This window comes from Acinonyx jubatus, chromosome F2, assembly GCF_027475565.1.
Source record: "Acinonyx jubatus isolate Ajub_Pintada_27869175 chromosome F2, VMU_Ajub_asm_v1.0, whole genome shotgun sequence".
NCBI classification, from domain to species: Eukaryota; Metazoa; Chordata; class Mammalia; order Carnivora; family Felidae; genus Acinonyx; species Acinonyx jubatus.
Genome location: NC_069394.1, coordinates 15,502,088 through 15,529,920, shown reverse-complemented (window position 1 = coordinate 15,529,920; position 27,833 = coordinate 15,502,088). Strand labels below are relative to the sequence as shown.

Sequence of the window (27,833 nt, the reverse complement as noted above, 5' to 3'; positions counted from 1 at the left end):
GCGGGCCCGCGTCACCTTTGACGGACATCACCTGCAGCAACCCAGGAGAAGCCCATCCTGGGGAAGGAAATGAATGGGTTGCCGGAAAGATTAGAGTCTGCTCGGAAGCGGTTGCAGCGGGCGATGTTTTAATACTGCTTTCTAAGTCTGGCCAACTTTCGCCTCTTCGCGAACTGTCTTATTCCACCGTGGTAGGATTTTGTAAACTCGTCTGGCTTGAATTGTAATCCTGTGACGGTGTTGGCGGGAGCTCGGCCGCTTCCTCGCGCTCCGTCTGGTGACACGTTTTGGGGAGAACCTCACATCACCAAAACCCCGCAAGGAAAAAGAGGATCTCAACGCTGACCCGGGGTCACCGAAGGAGCCTTTGAACCATGTGGACTTTCTTGGGCATTGCCACTTTCACGTATTTTTACAAGAAATGCGGAGACTTCGTCTCTTTTGCCAACAAGGAGCTCTTGCTGTGCGTGCTGGTGTTCCTGTCCCTGGGCCTGGTGCTGTCCTACCGCTGTCGCTACCGGAGCGGGGCCCTGCTCGGGCGCCAGCAGAGCGGCTCCCAGTTCGCGGTCTTCTCGGATATTCTGTCGGCCCTGCCTTTCATTGGCTTCTTCTGGGCCAAGTCGCCCCCGGGATCAGAAAATAAAGAACAGCTTGGGTCTAGGAGGGTAGGTTGAATTTTAAGTGGGCAAATGAAGGAGTCTCTTTTTTAACAAAATAGGATTGGGGGTCGCTCAGATGTAAATTTCATCTTTTCTAAAGGACAGAGGGAGCAGTTTAGATATTCTGGTATGAATTCTCATTTAATTTTCGTGGGTTTTTGTTTTGTTTTTGTTTTTTTTTTTTTTGGTTTTGTTTTTAAGCCCTTGACTGTTCTTCGGCTACATCCTTGACACTCTTAGGGGTGATGGAAAAGATTTGTTTCATTTAGTGTCGGTAGAGCTGATGCTGTAACGACACTGATTTGATAATGAATATAGAGGTGCTTGTGAAAGGGGATGTGAAATATTAGAATCTCATTTTGAAGGAGGACAGAATCACTTTCTGTGATTGGGGGAAAAAAAGATATTTTATTTAAAACCTTAGGTAAGGATTGTGTTTGTACCTGAGAAGAAAGAAACCTGCTGCAGGTTAAGTCCACTGCTTCTAAATGACAGCTGGGTGGGGAAAGTAACAGAACAATTCGAAAAGTTAGTGGAATAAAAATTAGTTCAGCATTTCGAAGTCTTGGGCAAAACACCTTCCTCTCCCCATGTCGGTGGAGCCTTGAGTAAATCAGTGGAGTAGTGTCCTAAGTCATGTGAGTAATTGAGTAAGGTCCTCCGTTCAGCCATGTTCCTAATTCAGAAGCTAGTCGTCAGTCATGTTTGAGGTTATGCCTCCCGCAAAGACAGTGGTAGATGAGGAAGCAGTGGTCATTGACGCCGGAACGTTTAGAGCCTGTTGGCCATGGGTGTTTGGATTTTTTCCCAAGAGTACTGGGGGACTTTTTAAGTTTTTTTTAACACTTATTTATTTTTGAGAGAGAGCACAAGCAGGGGAGGGGCAGAGAGAGACACACACAGAATCCAAAGCAGGCTCCAGGCTCCCAGCTGTCAGCACAGAGCCCGATGCGGGGCTCGAACTCACGAAACTGTGAGATCATGACCTGAGCTGAAGTCGGATGCTTAACTGAGTCACCCAGGTGCCCCTCGCTGGAGGGTTTTAAGCACGGGCGTAACAATACTGATTTTTACTTTTTTAGAAAGAACATTCCAGTTGGTGTGTGGAGAGTGGCTTGCAGGGCACGAGAACGGAAGCAGGCTCTCAGGTGAAAGATGGCAGTCGTAAGCCAAGTGAGGCATGATGGTGACTTGGAGTTAGGGCAAGTGGCCTCAAAAAGTGGTTTACTCTTTGAGGCTCTGGATTGACATTATTTTACTGGAGCCACAGCACAAGGCTTACAGAAGGGAGGACTTCGTTTAGAATTTTGGTTCCACCACTTCTGTCTCTGGGACCTTTGGCAAATTGCTTCGTTTCTGTAAGAACGAGTTACCTCTTCTATTAGATGGGGGTGGCGCTGGTCTTGCTGCCAGTTAGGGAGTTAAATGATTGTGGCTCATAATGAATAAATGGTAGCTATTAAGATTGGTGTAAAAGCGCTCATCTGTTAGGAACCTTTTGACTAGTGCTGTGTGCAGTGATGTGGTGGGTGTGGGTGCCAGCAATGGGAGAGGAGGGAGAGGCAGTCTTTAATCTCAGTTTGAAATCTTCAGTGGTGTCTGAGGTAACTTCTGCCAGGGTCACGGACTGCTCGTGTAGGTGGCTGGAATGCCATTACGTCATGTGGTGTTGAGACATTTTGGCGAAGAGAAAATTTGATTACCAGCCATCAATAACTGGGTCTATATGTGAATGCCTCAGGCTTTCTGCTGCTTCTTAAACACCAGGGAGTTGGTACAGGGAGTACAAATTTCCCATTAGTGCTTCGTCTGTTGACCCTTCTTTGAATGACTTAACCAACTCAGGTTCCCCTTCCAGGATTGTGTGTGTGTGTGTGTCTGTGTGTGTGTCTATGGTTTAACAGGGAAAAGTTAGGAAGAAAAACTGATAAGAAATGGCTAAGATGACAAAAAGGGTTTATCTTGCTCTCAGAACTATAATTTAAAAAAAATAGTCATTCTGGTCACTAAGAAATACTTCTGGGAAGAGAAGGCTGTTGTCTTTTCCTCCTGGTAAAGGGCAAAAAGGTAATTTCTGTAAGAGAGACGATAAAAAGTGGAATGGACCCGCCCCAGTCCATGCAGAGTTAAAGGAAGACTGGATGAATATTAAAATCACAGAGAATCAAAATTCTAAGGTTTTAGGTTTTGTCTCCTTCCTTTTTGCCCGAGGTCTTTTATTAAAATCCCTTCAAAATGGCATTTGGGCTTATCTTAATCATTAAGGTCAGAGAAATCAAGAAAGATGGTTCCTTGCAATTCTGTATCTGAAACACATTTATATTTGTCAACCCACATACCGGGAAAAAATACTTATTTCGACCCTGAATTATTCATTTTAGAAAACCCAAGAGGCACTGTTATTCTCAGTGGGCATAAATCTCAAAACTGGACTTTTTCATCCTATGAATAAAGTTTTTATTGTCAGCCCAATTAGTGATAGGTTTGATATTTATTCCTAAATGGACCACCTGTTTGACTAGGCTCTCTTAGACTGTCAAGATGGGGCAAATGAAATATGTCCTTATATGTTAATGGCTTAAGTGTGAAGGGGTTGCACCCCACGGGATAGGATGGGTTATTTTGAACTTTCAGAATTTTCTTGAGTTAAATAATTCTCAATTAATAGATTAATAGCTAGGATGTGATAGTCTTTTTGTTATATAAAAGTAATTTTAGGTTAAGATAGATTTTTCAGATGAAAATCCAAAAGGACAAAATAAAAATGAATAGTGGAAATAAAAATGAATAGCTGTATAGTTTGCAACATGAAGTCAAAATAGAAGTCTTATGTGATTTGCATTTGGTAGATGCTTAGTATGTACTTGAAGAACTGAGTAATTAATGATAGACTTTTCCCTATAATAAGTCTTTGGAGCCCCTTGCAAACATTGTGTATATTTGGCCTGGTGTGGATTTCTAAATATATCTGTATAACAGCATTTTCTAAATATATATGGAAAATGTAGTATGTATTTCACTTTATTGGGGTATTATTATACATTTTTATTTAATACTTTGATATCATTGGGTTTTTAAAAAAATTTTTTTTTAATGTTTATTTATTTTTGAGACAGAGAGAGCATGAACGGGGGAGGGTCAGAGAAAGGGAGACACAGAATCTGAAACAGGCTCCAGGCTCTGAGCTGTCAGCACAGAGCCTGACACGGGGCTTGAACTCACAGACCGCGAGATCGTGACCTGAGCCGAAGTAGGATGCTTAACTGACTGAGCCACCCAGGCGCCCCGGGTGTTTTTTTAGTGTTTATTTATTTTTGAGAGAGAGACAGAGCGTGAGCAGGGGAGGGGCAGAGAGAGAGGGAGACACAGAATCCAAAGCAGGCTCCAGGCTCCGAGCTGTCAGCACAGAGCCTGACGTGGGGCTCGAACTCACGAACCGTGAGATCGTGACCTGAGCCGAAGTCTGATGCCCAACTGACTGAGCCACCCAGGCACCCCAGTATCACTGGTTTTTATATATGATCTGGATTTAAAAACATAGCACTGCATTTGGTTGATAATATTTGAGATGAAGGTTTTGCCCAAGATAGAAAAGGCCTGAGTGCCTATGTAGTAGCAGCATGATTTACGGATAGCAAATGTAGATACATAATTAACTTTTTTTTTTTTTTTTTAACACAGCCCAAAAAAGGAACCAGTATTTCAGAAACCACCTTAATAGGAGCAGCTGCCTCTTCATCAATATCTTCTCAGAATGATCCAGAAGTTATCATTGTGGGATCCGGTGTGGTTGGCTCTGCTTTGGCAGCCATGCTTTCCAGAGATGGAAGAAAGGTGACAGTAATCGAGAGAGATTTAAAAGAGCCTGACAGGATAGTTGGAGAATTTCTGCAGCCAGGTGGTTATCGTGTCCTTAAAGACCTTGGTCTTGAAGGTAGGTCCATGTTAATTTTTAGGAGTTAATGTGGTATAAGCGAACCCTCTTCACTGCAGACTGTCCTATAACTGGTAAAAAGATATTTCAACTTATTTACATTTCTAAAAGTCACTATACTCTTTACCAACCAATTTGCATGAAAATGAGAGCAAAGGAGAAGATAAGAGTTTAGTGGATGGGGAGATATAAAGGAGACTTAGTGAGATACAGTGAAGTGGCTAAAAAATAGAAATGGTCAAAATTAAAGATTGGAAAACTAGAATGAGGGCATGAAATCTAGTGAAGAGTGAAGGGAGCTGTCACTGGTGGAGTACATATTACGTGCTTGTTGTGGAATCTTTTATTTAAGTATCATCTATTAAAGCAATAATTTTAGAAAGTTTTTTTTTAATGTTTATTTTTGAGAGAGTGTGTGAGCAGGGGAGGGGCAGAGAGGGAGGGAGACAGAGAATCCGAAGCAGGCTCCAAGCTGTCAGCACAGAGCCCGATGTGGGGCTTGAACCCATGAGCCATGAGATTATGACCTGAGCCAAAATTGGACGTTAAACTGACTGAGCCCCCTGGTCACCCCTAAATGATTTTTAAACACTAGCTGTTCATTTAGGAAATACTTACTCAGTGTCTACTTTGTGTGAGGTGCTGTACTTGGTGCCGAGGATATACCGGTGAATAAGACAGATTCATTGGCTACTCTTAAGGATCAGAGTACAAAATATGTCGGGCTCTGAGTTAAGAAAGAGCTTGCTTGGCTCATGTGGTAGGGAGGATAGTGCAATAATTATGTGAATTGATTCTGGAACTAGATGGCCTGACTTTGAATACCAGCTCAGGCACTGAAAGAGCTGTATGACCTTGGCTAAGTTATTTAACCTCCACAGCACCAGTTTCTTTTTTTTAAATTTTTTTTAATGTTTATTTATTTTTGAGAGAGAGACAGAGAGCGAGCAGGGCATAGGGAGAGGGAGACACAGAATCCGAAGCAGGCTTCAGGCTCCTGCTCTGTGTACCCGTTTCTTAATCCGTAAAATGGACATTGTATGTGAGTCCTTGCCTCATAGGTTACTATGAGGTTGAAATGAATTCCTATACACAAAGCACTCAGAACAGTGCCTGATACGTAGTAAGCATTATGTAAATGTTTGCTGTTTCATTCAAGGAGCTGAAAAGGAGGGCCGTGTTGCTAGAAAGTGTTGGGTGATGGGGAAAGGAGAATGACTTGAGATCAAGGTTGGAAAGACAGGCAGCAGCCACATCATGGAGGGCTTTGCAGTCAGTGGAGCAGGAGTGTGGCGTGATCTTGTTCATGCTGTACGTCTAAAGTGGCTTCAGACCTTAGACAGCTACTCACAATTACAGACACATTTTCTATCCTGACCCACCACATACGTACATATATAAATCTGGCTGAAATTTGTTTCATTTTTCTTTTTAAATACTTGTCATGATTCTACCCAAGTATATAATTCACAACTTGAAATTCATTTCAAAATTTATCATTGAGTCACACCCTGAAGTTGGGAGAATGCTGTTTTAAAAGAATATGTGGAGATGGTGTGGTCCATACACCGTAAGATGGTGGCAGTGGGGTGGCGACAGTCAATGCAGAGTCCAGTGCGAACTCATTGCTAAGTCCAAATGATAGATGATGGTGGTTTGGGCTAGCATGGTAGCAGAGGATATAACGAGAAGTGGCCCAACTGATGTTAAAAATGGCGTGACTTACTAAGGGATTGGTGTGAGATATGGGGAAGAAGGAAATATTAAAAAGGATTCCTGGGTTTTGGTTTAAACAGCTGGTAGCTGGTATCATTTGCTGATAGGAAGAGCATTGGGGAGGAATTTATGGGACATGTTGAGCTATCCAAGAGGAGAAGTTAAGGTGAATATGTAAATCTCGGGTGCAGAGGAGTGGTTTGGGCTGGCTGGAGTTAGAAATTTCAGAGGTGTCAGCCTATCTGTAGTACTGAAAAGCCACAACAATGATTGAGGGCATGTAGGGAGAAAAGAGAAGACAGAATAAACTAAGTCCTGGGAAACTGGTATTTGAAGATCTGGTAGAAGAGAGAAGCCTGAAAAGGAGTCTGAGAAGGAGCTGGTAGAATGGCAGAGAAAGACAGAGCGTTTGGTGCCACTTCATCCAAGAGAGGAGAAGGTTTTGGGTAGGAGGGGATGGGTATGTGTCACGAAGGGGAAGGGCACTATGTCACGGTTTGCTAACGAAGGGTAAGATGAGTACAGAAAAACGACCATGGGATTTTGCAGTTTTGAAGGTTGCTTGTGATGTTGACAAGAGGTTTCAGCAGAGTTGTGGAGACAAAGCTTAGACTGAAGTGGGTGGGAGTTTAAAAAATTTAGACTAGGAAAGCACTCTTGAGTTTTTCTGTAACAAAAAACAGAAGTAGGGCAGTAATGAGATGTAGATGTGAAGATAAAGAAGGTGTATTTTGATACTAGAGCATGTTTGGTGATGGAGATGATCAAGTAGAGAGGAATAAACTGATGACGCAAGAGAGAGAAATGACTAAAGGAGTGATGTCCATTCATTCATGTAATAAATATTCATTTAGCATGCACCATATTGTAGCTGCTGTTCTAGATGCTGAGGCTACAGTGGTGACCAAAACAGACACAAACTGTTTGAAGAGTGAGAAGGGAAAATAATGTTGAATGGAGTGGTGTGAGGGAAGGGGAGAGGTAAAGAGTGGGCAGATCGTGGGGGCTGAGACCATAGGATTTTATAGCCCACTATGTGGATTTGGCTCATATTCCAAAGGGAAGCCATTGGAGAAGTTTAAGGAGTTATTCAATCTCATGTTTTAGAAGTGTGTTTAAAAATATTATTTAGAAGTATTCATGTTATTCTGTAGGAAAAGAGTGGCAAAGTCAGAAGCAGGGGGATCTGTTAGGAGACTATTGCAGAATCGGTGAGAGTTGATGGCTTGGAACATCCTAGGATCACAGCAGTAGAGTGGATGGGAAGTGGTCACACTCTGGAAACGCCTTTTGAAGGAAGAGTCAGTAGGACTTGCTGGTAAGTCACATATTAGGTATGAGAGAAAGAGAAGGGTCGGTACTTAAACAAGACTAGAAGACATTACCAGGAAGAGGTCCAGGACCGAACCCTGGGGAACTCTGATGTATGGCGATCAGTGAGGCAAGTGGAAGTGATAAAGGGGGACTGAGGAGGAGCAGTTAGTAAGGAGGAAAAGCAAAAGCCTGCAGGGCCCAGGACCCAAGTGGAGAGAGTGCTTTATGAAGAAGGAAAGTTCTATCTCTGTGCTTTTGGGTTCCCTAACCACCATCTTACCGGAGAGGTTCACCTGAAGCAGATGTAACAGTATCGTGAGACAGGATTTTGTTACTTTTATAGTTGAACATTAGGCACCGTAAATGCTCTCAAAACTGATGACTGTACATAGAATCATTTAGAGATCTAGCTTCAGGAGATACTTCCAAGGCTGTGGTAACAAGCCTCAGTGGATTTTTTTTTTTTTTCAATATATGAAATTTATGGTCAAATTGGTTTCCATACAACACCCAGTGTTCATCCCAACAGGTGCCCTCCTCAATACCCATCACCCACCCTCCCCTCCCTCCCACCCCCCATCAACCCTCAGTTTGTTCTCAGTTTTTAAGAGTCTCATGCTTTGGCTCTCTCCCACTCTAACCTCTTTTTTTTTTTTTTTTTTTCCTTCCCCTCCCCCATGGGTTTCTGTTAAGTTTCTCAGGATCCACATAAGAGTGAAACCATATGGTATCTGTCTTTCTCTGTATGGCTTATTTCACTTAGCATCACACTCTCCAGTTCCATCCACGTTGCTACAAAGGGCCATATTTCGTTCTTTCTCATTGCCACGTGGTAGATTTTGATATGTAGTTCAATGCAAGAGTAAGGAGAGCCTCTAAAGTATTTTATCGAGTCCACATACCATGAATACCTTTAATATTACAAATACGAATTTTTATAACATTCATTACGCTATGAATTTCCCCTGAGTTGTGATGAGATGTGGATGATAGAAACACTTGGAATAGTTACTTTTTAGAGTGTGGATTTTTAACATAATAAGGACTGATCCATCCTGAGTTATGTTTTTTTTAATGTTGATTTTTGAGAGAGAAAGCACAAGCGGGGGAGGGGCAGAGAGAGACGGAGACACAGAATCCGAAGCAGGCTTCAGGCTCTGAGCTGTCAGTACAGAGCCCAGTGCCCGACTGGAACCCATGCACTGTGAGATCATGCATGACCGAAACCGCAGTCGGATGCTTAACCGACTGAGCCACCCAGGTGTCCCCTGAGTATGAGTTTTTAATAAGTGATTGCCCTATGGGTTAAGTTTAATATCTAGAACTCTTTTTGTTTTAAAAAAGTTTTATTTTGAGAGAGCGTGAGCAGAAGAAGGGCAGAGAGGGAGGGAAAGAGAGAATCCCAAGCAGGCTCTGCACTGTCAGTGTGGAGGCCCACATGGGGCTCAAACTCACAAACTGTGAGATCACGACCTGAGCCGAAATCAAGAGTCGGACACTTAACCGACTGAGCCACTCAAATGCCTGCCCCAAGAACTCCTAAAATTAATATAAATGCTATATCTTTCTAATAACTCTTAATATCTGGTGGGGAACCTCTTATTTTCTTTAGGATTATTTTGGCTTTTCTTGGCCCTTTTGCTTTTCTCTATGTAATTTAGAAATAAATTTTCAAAATATCTCTGTCAAGATTATGACTGAAATAGCACTGAATCTGTGGCTCAGTTTTGGAATAATTTGCTTAGACTTCCTGTCCACGAATGTGGTATACTCCATTCAGTTAGGTCTTTAATGCATTTAAATAAAGATTCATAAATCTTGTATGTTTTTTGTTATATTTATTCCTTGATTCTGGTTTATATTTGGGCTTTCAAAAATGATACCTAATTGATTATATACTGTATACTTGGTTTGAGGTTCAGAAGTTATATGAGGTCATGGCATAAAGGTATGTTTGGATTTTTTATGGATGACTCCACCCCTAGCCTATGGTGAATGGCTTACTTCCATATGCCATGTCTCTTGGTATTGAATTTTTTGTGGTTTCTGTGTTATTGACAAGACATTTATGTATGGTGCTAAGTTTCATTGTCCCTGGTCATGGGGGCTCCTATCTCCTATTCAGGAGTGGCCCTTAAAAGTCCACTCTTACACTTGTGGTTCTGATGCCCTTATGCTGCTGCCTTTAAAACTTGTTCACTGGTTTGACTTTGAAGTTGCTTTTCATTTTTAGCATAGGCAGGTTTTCGTGTTTTGTTTTTTTCATTGTTGGTTTTATTTTTTAATTTGCCTTTTTATAGCAAGCAGTTCTGTATTTTTTAATGTGGAGGAGTGTTTTCCATGTCAGTTTATGTGATATACTGACCAGTAGTCTAATATTGTAAGTGTGGAGCCTTATGATTAATAGATAGTGATAGCTCTGTTATGTCACTGGCTTCAAAGTTATTGATGTCCAGTGTTCATGAAGCACGAATGTCATTGAAGTGTAGGGTAGTCTTTTTGCCTACTTAAGAAAGTAAAAGTGTGCAAAGTCTGTCATATTTGATTTTATCAATAAAGTTGAGACAGAGACAGATTTAAAAAATCTTAAATAAGACCTTATTTATATACTTGTCTTAAGATAGTTTACCCAAGGAAAAATTTTACTGTGCTATTATGCTTTTAACATTTTCTGGTATGTTCTAAAGTGGCCAGTGTAAACATTTCAAGTACTTCCATAATAGAGTTATGGGTTAAGAAAAACAAACTGTCTCAGTGGCTGGACAAAGCATTATAGAAATATTAAATGGGCTTCAGATATTTAGGTCGGAAAAGATTGGCAATTTGCTGAGACCCAAACTGAATACACTGCTACTTGGCAGCTCTTAGGATGTCTCTGCACTTTTCTCTGACTGAATTTTAACTGTAATAACTTAAGAACGATACTAAAAAACTAAGTAATTTTGATTCTAGGTCAGAAGTCTAACAAAATTCAGCCAGTTTGTCCCTGACTTGACCTTAAGGGCAATTAAAAAGCATATCAGAAAGCTAATTTATTTTGATTTTTAGCTTAGATGTGTGATAGAATTCTTTGTGAAGATTTTCTTTCATCATGAGAATAATTAGAAATTATTCTAATGCATTTCATCTTAATATATTAACCTTGTTTATCATTATGATTTTAGGCCTATGCATAGTATTTTCTCAGTTGATACTTCATGATGTACTCTACCTTTCTAAGATTAATATTTGGTTTGTTTTCATTTCTTCTTTATTAGTGATAACACTATAGTAAACTTATTCTTATATATAACTTTAAAAATTCTTAAAACTTGGGGCACCTGGGTGGCTCAGTCAGTTAAGTGTCTGACTTCAGCTCAGGTCATGATCTCATGGTTCCTGAGTTCAAGACTCGCATGGGGCTCTGTGCTGACAGCTCAGAGCCTGGAGCCTGCTTCCAATTCTGTGTCTCCCTCTCTCTCTGCTCCTCCCACCGCTCGCACTCTGTCTCTTGCTCTCGAAAATGAACAAACATTAAAATATTTTTTTAAAATTCTTAAAAACTGGGGCGCCTGGGTGGCGCAGTCGGTTAAGCGTCCGACTTCAGCCAGGTCACAATCTCGCGGTCCGGGAGTTCGAGCCCCGCGTCAGGCTCCGGGCTGATGGCTCAGAGCCTGGAGCCTGTTTCCGATTCTGTGTCTCCCTCTCTTTCTGCTCCTCCCCTGTTCATGCTCTGTCTCTCTCTGTCCCAAAAATAAATAAACGTTGAAAAAAAAATTAAAAAAAAAATAAAATTCTTAAAAATTAAAAATTACATTTTTAGGATGAACATAGATGAACTTCCAAGACTAAGATGATTAAATCAAAGGATGCTAACTTCTTTGTGGTTCTTGATAATTATTGCCACCATTACTTTCTAAAATGTTATTAATTTACAGTATGACCAGTAATATATAAATGTATCAGTTTTATCATCTCACCAGCAGTTTTCATAGATTTGGTATCTTAATGTTTCAGTTTATTTCATCGGTTTGTTTTTTCTTAATCAGGTTTTGAACATTTTCCTGATCTGTTCAATGTTTCCATATTGCTTAATGTGAATCATCCTTAAACTTTTCACCCATTGACACTAGGATCTTAATATTTTTCCTATAGAAGTTAATCAATAGATTTTCTATACAAATATTAATCTTCTGTGATATTACAGATTTGCTCAGAGGGTTGTCTTTCAGATGCATTAAGACTTTTGAAATAGTTACTTATATTAATGTCCATTTGTCCAGATGGTTTCAATCGCTTTATGAGGAAAGAGACTCATTTTCAATGCCTCCATGTCCTTTGGTGCCTCATATAACTCTGGGCATGTTAACAAAACTGTTTTTTTTGAACTGAATTGTTTTGCAGATGCAGTGGAAGGTATTGATGCTCAGGTCGTACATGGCTACGTAATTCATGATCAGGAAAGCAAATCAGAGGTTCACATTCCTTACCCTCTGTCAGAAAACAGTCAGGTGCAGAGTGGAAGAGCTTTCCATCATGGAAGATTCATAATGGGTCTCCGGAAAGCAGCGATGGCAGAGCCCAAGTAAGACGACTCAAACGTATGATGTTAAAGAAACACATTTAAACTTGGCCTTTGCACAAATACCATTTCATAAATTGTCATAAGTGTTTGGGTATGGGCTGGAACATAGGTATTACTAAAGTAGACTGCAAGTTAGAAGAATGTTAGATCTTCAATGCCTTTGTCAAGAATATCATGTGAAGAATTTCCATGTGAATGACACAGAACTATTGAGATTTTTCCTTTGACTAAATAGCGTTTCTATGTTGTTGGATTTAGAGGATAAACTTTTTAAAAATTCTTTTTAATATTTATTTATTTTTGAGAGGGTGAGAGAGACAGAGTGTGAGCAGGGGAAGCGGCAGAGAGAGAGGGCAACATAGAATCTGAAGCAGGCTCCAGGCTCTGAGGTGTCAGCCTCTAGAGAGCCAGACGCAGGACTTGAACTCACAAACCGTGAGATCAGAAGTCCGACACTTAATCGAGCCACCCAGGGGCCCCTAAAGGATACCCTTGTAATTAAGGTTTAAGTCCCTGTCTGCCTATTTGGGAGTTGGGGTTTGTGCTTATGGTATTTTCTGTTAAAAGTCAGAACAGAGGACTTCAAGGGAAAATCCCTTTTCCATTCTTACAAAGGAAGGACCTAGTCTGGTAGGACTGGCTTCTTCTCTTAATTATTAACTTCTATTTGCCCCTAGCCTTTAGGCACTGTAACTGAGGAAGTTTCAAGCTTGAGAACCCTCTCATATCATTGGCAAAAGCTTAAGTGTTGAGTAAGCTAGTGAAGAAGTAAGTGGACTTACCCTTAGGACTGAAAGAATTTGATGTCTGTGGAAGTAGAATATGTTCATTGTAGAAAAATGGAAAAATCCACAGAAATGTACAGAGGTTTGTAAAAATTATCCATGACTCTTCTGACTAGAAGTAACTACTGTGAATAATTCGGTGGATAAAGTCCCAATTCTGTTTTCCCATCTGTGTATGAATTTGTGTGGGTGTGTAAAGTTTTTCTGCATGTACTTTTTTTTAATGAATTGAGGTAAAAATCTAATGTTACTTTTAAAACTACTTTTAAAGATCATTAGATTAGTACCTATGTATTCAATTTTAAGAAATTAGAAAATAAAACCACACTTAATTCTGAAACCCATTAATGATGTTTTTGCTTATCATTCCAGACCTTTTCTGTGTACCTGTGTGCACACGTGTGTCCAGTTTACGTGGGTAAACTGGAGATAAGGAATTTATCTTTTCTTATGTAAGTTGTTTGAGCTACTCTGTTGTGATTTATGTCTGTGTATTTATCCTTTAGTACAAAGTTCATCGAAGGCATCGTGCTACAGTTATTAGAAGAAGATGATGCTGTAATGGGCGTTCAGTACAGGGATAAAGAAACCGGGGACATCAAGGTGAGAGATACCAAATGTTAGCTCTTCCTAAGAGATTTTGTCTTCCTTCTTTTTCTCCTATTCCTTTAAAAAAGTAGGCCCACCAATTTACTGCTTGAGTTCTCTCTAAGCCCTCTGCAGCAGGATGGGTTTCAAATTGCAACACATTGCCCATTACAGCACCTCACAAGACTATACACACAGCTTTGCAGACACACCACTGGATTAGCTGTATTAAAGACCGAAGTGAGAAAAGCAGAGGAGCCTGGAAGGCAAAAAAAAAACAAAGGATTCGATACAAAAGAAATGATTAGAATAAAGTAAACAAATTGTTTCAAATTGTTTAGATCTGAAAAGGGAAAAGTACCAGAATGCCTGGGGAGATAGCAGAGTAAAATAGTTTCCAGTATTTGCTCATTTTGGTTTAGCGAAAGAAGAGAAAGAGTGAAAGGCTAATCTTTTGGTTTTTGTGGATGGGTCACCACCACCTAGAAACTGTACTCTAATGGGGGTGACTGCAAGGTAATATAAATACATATATCCACATTTACAAAAATTCTTCTAAGCCCTAGCCACTGGTTGAAAGCATTATATGAAGTTAGAAAATTCTAGAATAGGGGAGGTGGGTAGGGGAATGGACTAAATGTGTGATCGGCATCAAAGAGGGTACTTGTTAGGATGAACACTAGGTGTTACATGTAAGTGATGAATCACTAAATTCTACTCCCAAAACCAACTACCCTATATGTTAACTAACATGAATTTAAAGTAAAAAAAGAAAAGTAAAGGAAATTCTAGAATAAACATTGGACTCGTCCTTGGACTTTGTGATGATGAGATTCAGTCTTCTGTGGTCCACACTTGCTTTGTAGTTGATTCCTCTGTTGTCTATCAAAGTGTAACTTAACTCCCAGATGATTTGGATGGTAGTACTTTGAAGGAAGGCAGTCCCTCAGGAGAGGAAGTATTAATGTCTTATGCATTAACTTAAGTTCCATAACAGCTTCTTTAGTAGCATTATCTTCATTACCCTCCATAATGTTGTCCAATAAAATATGTAAATATTTTAAATGTGGTCCTTTTACTTTGTATTTCTAACCATTTAGCTGAGTATTGTTTATCTTTGTTGTAGGAACTCCATGCTCCATTGACTGTTGTTGCCGATGGACTTTTTTCCAAGTTTAGGAAAAACCTGATCTCCAATAAAGTTTCTGTTTCATCTCATTTTGTTGGCTTTATTATGAAGGTACTATAGGAATATAATTATAGAAAAACAAACACAACTTGAAATTTGAAAATTATTAATTCTTTTTTTCCCCCCTAGCATGCACCACAGTTTAAAGCAAATCATGCTGAACTTATTTTGGCTAATCCGAGTCCAGTTCTCATCTATCAGATTTCATCTGATGAAACTCGAGTACTTGTTGACATTCGGGGGGAAATGCCCAGGAATTTAAGAGAATACATGGCTGAAAAAATTCACCCACAATTACCCGGTAAGAAAGAGATTTCATCCACATTGTAATCTGTAGTCTAAAATATCACAAAAGGCTGTCCATCTCCGGTTCTCACTAAAGCTGTTTCTAAATTAGGCCAAAGATAAACATGGCAGGTAAAAAAAAAATGCATCTAGTCAGTCAGATACACTGGAGTTGAGCTGTTTTAGCCCGTTGAAAAAAACAACCTTCAAATTAAAAAAAAATTTTTCAATATATTTTTTCATATTAATAATTAAATCATTGCTTTCAGGATAATTATTAATATTGGCATATGTGGTACTTTTTAAGGTGGTCCAAATAGCAATCTAAGGTCTCCGAATTCTAGAAATCTCTCTTATACTTAATTACTTTTCTGCTTGGTTTTTGTAGCCATAGTAGCTACCATTTATTGAATATCTACTATAAAGTGCTTTATACACATAACTTAATCTACACAATCACCCTGTGAGGTAGGGCATTATCATGATCCCCATTTTATTAATGAGGGAACTAAGAATCAGCAAAAGGTCCTCCAAAGATAAACAATCACTAAGTGACAGAGCCAGTGTGAGGCCAGTTGTGTGTGGCTCATATAGCCCCCTTTCAGAATGTTAGAGCTGTAAGCAATCTTCAAGGTCATTTTTAGTTTTGAGTTGAATACAGAAAGGCTTCATAAGAGTTCAGGCATCTTTGCAAAACACTCCTAAAAAATTACTTTCTGACATGTTTTTTTGAGACTTGAAGATGTCAGTAAAAAAAAATCTAAAAAATTAAGGTTATTGAAATATTAAAATATTGATAAAATTGAAGAGAAACCCTTTAATATGATTAGATGATATGATTATAGTAATAGGAAACTATCTGTGGTAGGTGTATATTTTGTTTAAAAATTCTGTTTCTTTTTCAAGTTTTTTTTGTCCTGTTTTGTTTTTAAATAAGCGCTGTGCCCAATGTGGTGTTTAAACTCATGACCCCCAGATCAAGAGTCACATGCTCTACTGACTGGGCCAGCCAGGTGCCCTCTGGTTATTTTTTAATCTATGTGAAAGCACTCTGTTTAATAAGAATATAAACATCTGAAGAGGACTAAGATGGACTTAGATTTTTAATAATGACATTTTCAGGACGCCTGGCTGGCTCAGTCGGTTGAGCGTCTGACTCTTGATTTTGGCACAGGTCATGATCCCAGGGTTGTGGGATCGAGCCTTGCATGGGGCTCCACCCTGAGCATGCAGCTTGCTTAAGATTCTCTCTCTGCCTCTCTCTCTCTCTCTGCCTCTCTCTCTCCCTCTCCCTTTGCCCCTCTCCCCACCTCGTGCTCACTCTCCCAAATTAAAAAAAAAAGACATTTTCAACATTTCAATATATTTTCACTTAAGCCATTTTTGAAGCTTTTAGGAAAAATGAATTATTCACATTGAGGAAAAAGATAGTCAATAATGTGATATTTTTATTTTTTATTTTATTTTTTTATTTGTTTATGATTTTATTTTTAAGGAATCTCTATACCCAATGTGGGGCTCGAACTCACAACCCTGAGATCAAGAGTCGCACACTTTGGGGGCCTGCCTGGCTTGGTCAGAGCAGTGTGCGACTCTTGATCTCAGGGTCATGAGTTCTGGCCCCGTGTTGGGTATAGAGATTACTAAACAAAAATAAAATTACAGAAAAAAAAAAGGTGCATGCTCTACCGACTGAACCAGCCAAGCGCCCCAATAATGTGATATTTTTGGCATTTTTTTTTCTTTTACTGTAGATTGCCTTTTCCAGTACAGAGGTTCAGAACAGACTTCCCAGAGATCATGGTGGGAAACCATTTGTAGATTTATATTAATATTAGTTAGGTTATTGAAATTCTACTTATAGGAATGGAATAGTTTCAACGTAGGCGTTCTGCGCCTGTCTTCCCAGATCACAGTGAGAACTGTATGAAAAGACAGTTCATTTCCGATACAAGTAGAAGCATAAAACTTTAAAACTTGGGAGTGTCTGAGAGATGAGCTAATAACCAAAGCATTTCATTTTATAGATGAAGAAACGGAAACTCAGAAAAGTAGAGCTCTCTGCATCTTACCCTTTTTCTACCGTACATATATTCCTGCTGTTTGTGAATTGGTAGTACATTTCATCTGTCATTACCAGGTTATGGTGGTGATGGTAACCTAAGTGTTAAATCTGATCCCTGTCAGTGAACATTTGGAAGAGAGGTGGGTGGTTTTTCTCCGTCTCCTCTCCTCTGAATTTGCTTCACTCTCTTCGCTTTTTTGTTCATTCAGCTGTGTGTATCTATTTATATTAATTTTCTCAGATTTCTTAGTCATTCCTCAGCATGAATAACTAGGTGCTTAATCAACAATTGTGTTAATAAAATAATTAGTTCTTGATTTGCCACCAGGATATATGTAGCAACCATAACAGAAGTATAGAAGGTATTTGTTTATACTTGATTAAGAACATGTGATAATTGAAAATTGAATTTTATAAACCATTGGGATTTATTGCAGATCACCTCAAAGAACCGTTCCTAGAAGCCATTCAGAATTCTCGTTTGAGATCTATGCCAGCAAGCTTTCTTCCTTCTTCCCCAGTAAACAAACGAGGTACCATTTGATTGGAGTGATTTATAAAGTTCCAGATATGTAAATTCCAAATATTCCAAATATAATATGTGATTAAATGTATGCTGCTGGGAATGATATGTGGGACAGAGAAGTGGTTCCTGTGGATGAACACATTACTAACACCAAAATTAGTTTTATGATATCTTTATTATTTAATGTTGAGTGCATTTAAGTCCTTATTTGGGATACAACACTTAAATATAGTCCTAAATCTAGAAAAGGCCGTTTTCTGGTCAGGGGTATCAACTGGTAATTTCAGAACACTGTTGATAAATGCTGTAGTCAAAGCCCACTCGTGGTACCACAAGATTCATTGTGGCAGGGAGGGGAGCTTGTGAACTAGGAAGGGTGATTTGGGAAGACATGTCTCAGGCAAGAAAACGGGGGTTGGGGCAAGAAGGGTTAGTGGGAGTTCATTAGGTGGACAGTGAAATGAGGGACTTCTAAGTAGATGGAATACCATCTGCAAAGGCCACAAAGGCTGAGAAATGGTGGCACTTTCAGTGAACTCAAGTGGTTTCCTGTGACTGGAGCGTAGGCTAGGTGTCAGAGTGGTAGAAAGGTAAGGTATTTATTTAAAGTTTAGTTTTAATCCTGTAGACAGTGGAAAGTCATTGCAACTTTTTTTTTAATAATAGCTTTTCTGAGATGTAATTCATAAATCATATGGCTCATCCATTGAAGTTTACAATTCATTTGTTTTTAGTATATTCATAGATCAATGCAGCCATCACCACGGTCAGTTAAAACGGACTCTAAAGAGCCTTTTTATTACCCCAAAAAGAAACCCTATATCCATTAGCAGTCGCTACTCATTTTCTCCCGACTCCCAGCCCCAGGCATCCATTAGTCAGTCTGCTTTTTGTCTCTGTGGATTTGCCTATTCTGGACATTTTCTGTAAATGAAATCAGTGGATCCTTCGTAAGTAGCTTCTTTGAGGTTCATCCACATTGCAGTGTGTGTGAGTCCTTCATTTGTTTTCATGGCAAAATGATACTCCATGTGTGGATATACTACATTTTAACCAGCTATTCATCAGTTGATAGACATTTGGCTTGTTTTCATTTTTGGTTATTATGAACGGCGCTGCTGTGAACGTCTGTATATGCGTCTATGTACGGACGTAATTTTCATTTTTCTTGGGTTTGGTAACTCTGTTTAACTCTTTGAGGAACTGCCAAACTTTTCCAAAGTGGCTGCCCCATTTTACATTCCCATTAACAATGTATGAATGTTCCAGTTTCTCCACATCCTCAACATTTGTTATTATCTGTCTTCTTGCCCATAACCATTCTAGTAGGTGTGAAGTGATATCTCATTGTGGTTTTGATTTGTATTTCTGTGATGGATAATGATGCTGAAAATCTTTTCATATGCATATTGGATATTTGTATATCTTCTTTGGTGAAATGTCCATTCAGCCTGCACATTTTTTAATTGGTTAAATTAATAAAAAAAACTTTTGTTGAGTTATAGGAGTTCTTTATATATTCTAGATATAAGTCCCTTGTCAGATAAATGATTTGCAAAAACTTTTCTCATTCCATGGATTGTCTTTTCACTTCTTGAAGATGTCCATTGAAGTTTTTAATTTTCATGAAGTCCAGTTTATCTGTGTTTTTCTTTTGTCACTTTGTGCTTTTGATGTCATATCTAAAAAGACTTTGCCGTAGGAGCGCCTGGGTGCTTAGTGGGTTAGGTGTCCAACTCTTGATTCGGCTCAGGTCATGATCTCATGGTTTGTGAGACTGAGCCCCTCTCTACACTGAGAGGGTGGATCCTGCTTGTGATTCCCTCTCCCTCTCTTTCTGCCCCTCCCCTGCTTGTGCACTCTCTCAAAATAAATAAATAAACTTAAAAATACTCGCATGAGAAACCGCAGCATTTAAAATAAGTAAGTAATTAAAAAGGGTTTGCCCTATTCAAGATTGTGAAGATGTAATCCTATATGTTGTTCTAAGAGATTTATAGTTTTAGCTACTACATTTGGGTGTTTGATCCATTTTGAGTTAAATTTTGGGTATGGTGTGAGGAAGGGGTTCAGCTTCGTTTCTGTGTAGATACCTGGTTGTCCCAGTACTATTTGATAAAGAGTAGTCTTTCCCCATTGAAGTGTCTTGGCACTATTGTCAAATTGGACTGTAAACGTAGTATGAGTTTTCTCTTTCAACAATATTTTGTAGCTTTCAGAGTGTTTTATTACATTTCTTTTGTTAAACTTATTTCCAAGTATTTTATTCCTTTTCATGCAATTGTAAATAGACTTGTTTTCTTAACTTCATTTTAAGATTCTTCATTGCTAGTGTACAGAAATACAATTGATTTTTGCCTGTGTATCTTGTATCTTGAAACCTTGCTGAACTCATTTATTTCTAATAGCTGGAAAGTTTTAAATGAGATGGTGGCACGATTAGATTTTTATCTTAGAGGTAATACTCTGCTGTCGAGAGTGGTTTGGAAGAAGGGTCAGGCAAAAGCTTACAGTAAGGCCATTGTTCCACGAGGGTGGTGGTGAGAGGTTGGAACGCCGGGCCATGGCAGTGAGAATGGAAGGTAGGGAGTGGAAACGTGTGTCTCTGGGATGTAGAACGCATGAAAGTTGGTGACCCGTTGGCTGTTGTAGGGAGAGAGAGGTCTCTTGATGGATTACACGTTTCAGGCTTAGATGATTTTGCCAGCTGTTTGCTAATATTGGAAATACAGGGAAAGGAATGTAAGTTTAGGAAGTGTGGGAAGGGGTGGTGAGTCCGCTCTCGGGCACATTGTGTATGAAGTGCTGGCAGGGCGTTGGAGGAGAGGTGCGGAACACCCCTGACAGCCTGAGAGCAGGTCCCCAGAGACAGGTGTGGGTGGGAGCTGTCGCTACCCGGTGGCTCCTGAACGTAAACAGATGGAATTTGCTATGGGAAAACATGCATAATAAACTACTAATCGTATAAAGAAACTAATGCAAAGCAGAATGAAGAGGCCAATGCCAAACTGATATAAATAGCATGCCAGCAACAATTGGTGGAATTAGAAATGATCCTTGGAGAAGGAGGAATAAAAGCTGTTGATAGTTTGTGGGTTTTTTATTTTTTTTCTTTAACGTTTATTCCTTTTTGAGAGACAGAACACAATGTGAGCTGGGGAGGGGCAGAGAGAGAGGGAGACACAGAATCTGAAGCAAGCTCCAGGCTCTGAGCTGCTAGCACAGAGCCCGACGAGGGGCTTGAACTCATGGACCGTGAGATCATGAGCTAAGCTGAAGTCAGATCCTTAACTGACTGAGCCACCCACGCACCCCATATAGTTTGTGGTGTTTTTAGTGAAGATATTAGAGAAATACTTAGGAAATGTGAATTAATATTTAGAAGCTACCTTTTTAGAAGCTAATATTTATGTGCATTCTACAATTAGTTACAAATGTAACTGTGACGTTACAGAAAATAGTTACCTATAATCTTGCCACCTTCACATTACTATTACGGTTGTCTGTGTCTCTTACAAATACAATTAAATAAACGCTTTGTTGAAATGTTACTCAAGTCTTAGGTCATTAAGTGGGCTGACAGGGGCCTGGGGAGCGCGGTCAGGCCGCTCAGGCAGGCGCACCTGCAGTCAAAGGGTGGCGCCTCCTGCCTCTGCAGTTTTGAATCAAAGAGCTGATTTTCAGGGAAGATTCAGTCAGGGCTTATTTGTCCAAAGTAACTTCAGATAGGTTTGGAATATCTGCTTGTTCCTGCTCTTTAATTCAGACTGCAGCATGGCTGGGTATCATCTTCCCAGGGCCCGCTTTCTTTATTTAAAAAAAAAATTTTTTTTAATGTTTATTTCTGAGAGAGAGACAGAGCATGAGTGGGGGAGGGACAGAGAGAGAGGGGGAGACACAGAATCCGAAGCGGGCTCCAGGCTCCGAGCTGCCAGCACAGAGCCCAACGCGGGGCTCAAACTCACGAACCATGAGATCATGACCTGAGCCGAAGTCGGTCGCTCAACCAACTGAGCTACCCAGGCGCCCCAGGGCCCACTTTCTTTAACTTCAAACTTTACGGATATTTCTCTAGAGTGTGCTGGCAGCCAGTGTTGCCATGAAATGTCAGACCTCTTCATTTTTCCCATGTCGAAGACTTGCTTTTTGTGCCAAGATTCTTTTGGTGTTTTCATGAAAGAGGCCTTATGCGTATGTGACAGTTTGACTTCACCTTTGATTCACATGTGACTTTCCCGAGGGCAGGGACCATGTTCTCGTTCTCACTGTATCCTCAGTGTCTGTGACCTACTAGGTGCCCAATATGGACTAACTGAATTTTTGCATCAGCAAATTTTAGGCATGATTTGTTCCCTTGTATTTTCACATCTTGATTTTCTGGCTCACACTCACGTTTAGAAAGTAACAGACTATTTTTTTATGTGTCTTAAGGGATGATGTCATAATCTAAATTCTCTCATTGTAGGCGTTCTTCTTCTGGGAGATGCGTATAATATGCGGCATCCTCTTACTGGAGGAGGAATGACTGTTGTTTTTAAAGACATAAAGATATGGAGAAAATTGCTAAAAGGTATCCCTGACCTTTATGATGATGCAGCTGTTTTCCAGGTAGGATATTCAATCATTCTTTGACAGAGGTGCCTCAAGACAGATTTCTTTCTAGGCCTAAGAGGGATGGGACCTCCTTGGGGGGATCTGTACCTGGGAGGAGCCTGATCCTAAGTCATGGTTCTCAGGCAGCCTTGTTCCCGTGTAAAGAATCTGGGAGCCTGTGCACCCCATGAATCTTACCGAATTTCTGTTTTTTAAAAATGTTTGTTTATTTGAGAGAAAGAGAAAGCATGAGCAGGGGAGGGGCAGAGAGAGAGAAAATCCCAAGCGGGCTTTGTGCTGCCAGCACAGAGCCCAACACAGGGCTTGAACCTGTGAACTGGGAGATCATGACCCAAGCCGAAATCAAGTCAGATGCTTAATCGACTGACCCCCTCCCAGGTGCCCCAGTTTCTCCATTTTTGTATGAGTATTACGTAGCATTGGTTGGCACAGGCCACTTCGCCTGTAGTGATTGTACATTTAGCTTCAGAGTCATGGAGCTCATTGCTCTGGAGATGTGTTCTTGTGTGTGCGTGTGTGTGTAAATGACGAATATAAGGCTGCATTACTTGTAGGTAGTCCTCAGGATAAACATCAGCTTGAGGGGATTATAAGCACTCATTTGTGCTGCCCCCCAGCTTTACCATGTAACAAGTGATCTCTTTCTTTTTTAGGCCAAAAAATCATTCTACTGGGCAAGAAAAACATCTCATTCCTTTGTTGTGAATATCCTTGCTCAGGCTCTTTATGAATTATTTTCTGCCACGGATGGTAAGTATATCTTACTTTCTTCAGTTTTTTTTGTTTGTTTGTTTTTTAATTTATTTTGAGACAGGGAGAGGGGCAGAGAGAGAGAATCCCAAGCAGGCTCCTCACTGACAGTACAGAGCCCAGTGCGGAGCTCAAACTCATGAACCATGAGATCATGACCTCAGCCAAAGTCGGACTCTTAACCAATAGAGCCACCCAGGTGCCCCTAAGTATAGATAATTTTTAATGGAAATTACAGAGTTTTAAAATTAAAAAATTGATTTTTATCACAGGAAGGGAACTGAATTATAAAAAAGTTAGTCGTTAGGCCACAAATAGAAATATTTACCAAGTCTACTGACTCCCAACTGGTGGCCCTTAACTCCATCCTTGCGCAAGACTTTTAGCCTCTAGTTATCACGTATCCACCACTTTGTGGGGAAGTATTAACAGCAATACTTCAATAATGTGTCCATTCGTTCCTCTGGCCCAAATCAGCTCACGCAGAGCCACAGATGCACAAAGTCGTGATGGAGGGTCTTCTGGCCGTGAATGAAAACGAAACATAGTTGTTAAGCCTTTTCTTCCTTGAACACCAGTTTCGATTTCTGTTCGTTGTATTTTGTAAAATAAGTAATGAGCTTCGTAACAAGGTTAGATTTTTGTCTCCTGCTACAATGCACGAATAGCAGAATGCGTCCCCCTTCTACTCACTTGAAACGTTCCCATGCTTTTGTATTTGCTTCCACATTGTAAAGTGGCGATGGTCAGTCTGTATATTGAGGAAAACGTGACGCAGCAGAAGCAGTAGAAATGGAGGAGGAGGCGACTGTGCCACGATGAAATCGGACATTTACGTTTTCAGGAATAAATGTGACTCCAATCCTATTACCTCAGATATTTACAACAAGCCTACTTCCGTGAACTGGCGATCCAGTTCTTTGGTGACCTGATACGGCACAAGTGCCTTCTGTAGCCTCCATACACGTTATCCTTGCTAAAAGAAAAAAAAACAACTCATTGATGGTGGTTCGCCAATCTACCCTCTCTTGCTAACTGGCACGGAAGCTAAACTGGCGGGGTGGGCAAGTAAAAAGAAAAGTTTTGAGTTTTTCTAAGCACTTCTTTTTAAGTTTTCCTAAGCTCTTGAGAGTCTTACATTATGAATTTCAATCTGCCAACAAACAACTTAAAAGAAATTACGATAGAAGAGGAAAGAGTTTTATTGGAGTGAGATTACCTATTATATCCTTTTTTATCTGTTCTAAAGAAAAATCTTAAGTATACCTGAAAAGAACATTGATTCTAAATAGAAAGATTATTGGTTGATAATACTCTGTTGTGAAGGTTTGACAGGTTACTTTGAAAAGTATGAAAAAGTATACAAATACAAGGCATTAATATTTAATATTCACAGCTATTTTTACTTGATAATATGCTCAGAAATACAGGTTGGGGGTATCTTAGAGATTGGGAGTTTGGGTTCTAGAATTGTGTTTTTTGTTTTTGTTTTTTTTTAATTTTTTTTTAATGTTTATTTATTTTTGAGACTGAGAGAGACAGAGCACGAATGGGGGAGGGGCAGAGAGCGAGGGAGACACAGAATCGGAAGCAGGCTCCAGGCTCTGAGCCATCAGCCCAGAGCCCGACGCGGGGCTCGAACTCACGGACCGTGAGATCGTGACCTGAGCTGAAGTCGGACGGTTAACCGACTGAGCCACCCAGGCGCCCCTAGAATTGTGTTTTTATGACCAAAAGAATTTACAACGTATTTGCATCATTTAATGAATTTACAACACAGTCAAGGAAATAACACTTAAACAACTTTAACTTCTGAGACCTGCATGCTTTTTACAGTGATTATTTACTAACAGAAAAGTTTGTTCACACTTAAGCTATTGCCCATAATGCTAATTATGGAATTTAAAAGAAATTTTGAGTTGTTGAAATTCCAGGACTAGATTTTTTAAAAAATTAGAAGGTTTGGTCTATGTTACATTTTTTTCTGACAGATCATTAGCACCCTGAAATAAATGTGTGAATATTTTGATTCAGAGTGATTTTAAAATTTTATTTTAGATTCCGTACATCAACTAAGAAAAGCCTGTTTTCTTTATTTCAAACTTGGTGGAGAATGTATTGCTGGTCCTGTTGGGCTGCTTTCTGTGTAAGTTGTATTTATTTATTTAAATATATTTAATGTTTATTTATTTTGAGAAAGAGTGCAGGCAGGGGAGGAGCAAAGGGAGACAGAGAGAGAGAGAGAGAGAGAGAGAGAGAGAGAGAGAGACAGAGAATCCCAAGCAAGCTCCGTGCTGTGAGTGCAGAGCCCGATGTGGGGCTTGAACTCCTACACTGTGAGATCATGATCTGAACTGAAATCAAGATTCGGACGCTTAACCTACTGAACCACCCAGGCACCCTGGGTTGTTTCGATGACACAGGAACTGGGTATTTCAGATCTTCTTTGGGACTGCTCAGTTTATCAATTACTGCAAGTCTTTCTTCCTGATACATTTTGTCACTTTACTATCCATTAGAATCTCAATCAGAAGGTAGCTCAGAGAAAGGAAAAAAGCAACACTTAGTCCTGTGTTTGACTTCTGGGAAAAGTGGTGAGCAGAAGTTGGTGGTAGAGGGGGCCAAAGCCCTGATTAAAATAGAAACTTAGTTTTTGCTGGTGGGTTTAACCACATGATCTGATTGTTGGGAGCCACAGATAACAGAGGAATTTGTATTTAAAACTTAATTCAGTTGACGTGCAGGGACTTGTGAAACTCAGTAATGGTTTTGACAGTACAGGCATACACAGAATTATTCTTGAAAAGTCTGCAGGGTAAAATTCTTCAAGTCTCTTCTCATTCGTCTATGATCTGAATGTCAATACTGTTATCTTTGGAAAACCCAAGACTCCCACAGGTCAGGCCATCCAGGCACTTCGGACTGAGGTCTCAAGATCAGTGGAACAGCTCAGAACATACAGTTTATGTGAACTAGACTAAGAGTTGCTGGCTTCTCTGACAGGGGGTAGTCTAAGGAGTTTCTTGTAAGAACATGTATCTGTCCCTGTCATCATACAGCGGGCCACACAAGCTTGCAGAGTCCTCTAAAGTGTAGAGCGTGTGTTCAGCTTTGTAGATGATACATAATTAGAACCTTTTTATGAGTAAATTTTAATTGCCGGGTCTTACTAATATATATATGGTTTTTTTGTTTGTTTTTTTCTGTTACAGACTGTCTCCTAACCCTCTAGTTTTAATTGGACATTTCTTTGCTGTCGCGATCTACGCCACGTATTTTTGCTTTAAGTCGGAGCCTTGGATTACAAAACCCCGAGCCATTTTCAGTAGTGGTGCTGTCCTGTACAAAGCATGCTCTGTAATATTTCCTCTGATTTACTCGGAAATTAAGTACTTGGTTCATTAAGCTAAAAAGGGAACCGTTTGTGAACGAATATTTGGAACTCACCAAGTCCTAAGAGACCCTTGGAAGAGGATGTACATAGCAGAGAAGGAAACCACTTCTAAAGTGGAGACTCTTGGACCAAGATTGGGGTTAATTTGTTTTTGAGGTTATTTGTATATAAACATGTAAATATATACTTTGCAATTTAAAACGAAGGGTAAAATAGACATTTGAGAGAAATGATCGTGATCATAAATTAGTGCTAACACTGAGGCTCTGCAGTTTTTCTTTTGACTTTGGGGATTTGGGCAGAGTCCAAATTTTTGCATTTGCGGGACATGCAAATAAAGTGGAGAATGAGCTCGAATGTCTTTGACTCTGTTGTGGACTCTGTGTAGCTTCAGGATCATGTTTCCAAAGGAAAACCAAAGCCGGACTGAAAATGCAGAGGGAAGCCTGTTCTGCCTGTTCTGTTAAATAACCGATGCTGGGGAAGTGGCCTTGATACCTCTGTACTCTACTTTCCTCACGTACCCAACCAGTCAGATAAGGTTCTCTTCTGGGTTCTGTGAAAACACGTTCACACAGGACAATCAAGGGCTTTAGACGTTCCATTGTATAACACGAATTAGCCAGGCTGGGATTATGTGAAGAAACGGTGAGTGAAGAAACAAGCACTTGTGATGTCTGGCAGAACGCTGAAAAATCCGAATTTACTGAGTTTTAGTATATTTGGGGAGATCATGGACATCAGAAAGGTGTCATGGAATTTCAGTAAACCCCCAGATATCACTAAAGTAAACTGCTCCTCAAAGAGCAGTAAAACATGACTTGGAATAGTAACTACTTCAGATTATAATGATAAGGGCTAAAAGGACTTAAAAAGCTTTTATTAAATTTTTTTTAATGTTTAGAGAGAGGATGAGCAGGGGAGGGGCACAGAGGATCCCAAGCAGGCTCTGCACTGCCAGCACAGAGCCCGATGCGGGGCTTGAACCCACGAACCGTGAGATCATGACCTGAGCCAAAGTCAGACGCTTAACTGACTGAACCACCCCAGGTGCCCCTAAAAAAGGCTTTTATAACACAAATTTCTCTTTCTCACTTTTTCTCTCCATCGAGGACATTTGCCACATCACAGGTGGTGTTGCTTGCATACCTCATTTGCCTCATTCTAGCACGTGTGGTGGACTCATTCACTTGGTTTTGTCAAAGTCCCTCTAGGGTATTCCACACTTCCATTTTCTGGTTTAAATCTCACTTTCTTAGTCTGGCCTTTTTAGCAGCTGGCTTTCTTTGGGGGCCATTTTCACAGAGAACTAAAGATCTCACTTCATGCAGTTAATGTTACCTGATTACAGATGGAAAACCACAAGGTATTTTTGAGATGCTGCTGGATGGCCACGGACTGAGTTCTCATGTGCCATGCCAGCCTCCCACGGGGGGGCACTTCCAAACTC

The 27,833-nt window shown here is 40.1% G+C and overlaps 1 protein-coding gene across 1 annotated transcript; it reads left to right on the top strand.

Moving 5' to 3' along the window:
- Positions 1–362: 362 nt before the first annotated feature.
- On the top strand, positions 363–26,740 carry SQLE (squalene epoxidase). The gene is made up of 11 exons (XM_015084750.3): positions 363–665; positions 4,341–4,593; positions 12,007–12,187; positions 13,479–13,575; positions 14,687–14,800; positions 14,879–15,050; positions 17,537–17,632; positions 22,091–22,233; positions 22,893–22,989; positions 25,048–25,135; positions 26,202–26,740. The coding sequence occupies exons 1-11, from the start codon at positions 375–377 to the stop codon at positions 26,392–26,394; spliced, it is 1,725 nt and encodes a 574-aa protein (XP_014940236.1). The 5' UTR covers positions 363–374; the 3' UTR covers positions 26,395–26,740.
- The last annotated feature ends 1,093 nt before the right edge of the window (positions 26,741–27,833 follow it).

What these genes read in the sequence shown, in the direction of transcription:
- SQLE (XM_015084750.3), top strand. Translation starts at nt 375, where the DNA reads ATGTGGACTTTCTTGGGCATTGCCACTTTCACGTATTTTTACAAGAAA. An exon ending in AACAGCTTGGGTCTAGGAGG is followed by an intron (nt 666 to 4,340) that starts GTAGGTTGAATT and finishes TTTTTAACACAG; the next exon opens with CCCAAAAAAGGAACCAGTAT. An exon ending in TTCCCCAGTAAACAAACGAG is followed by an intron (nt 17,633 to 22,090) that starts GTACCATTTGAT and finishes CTCTCATTGTAG; the next exon opens with GCGTTCTTCTTCTGGGAGAT.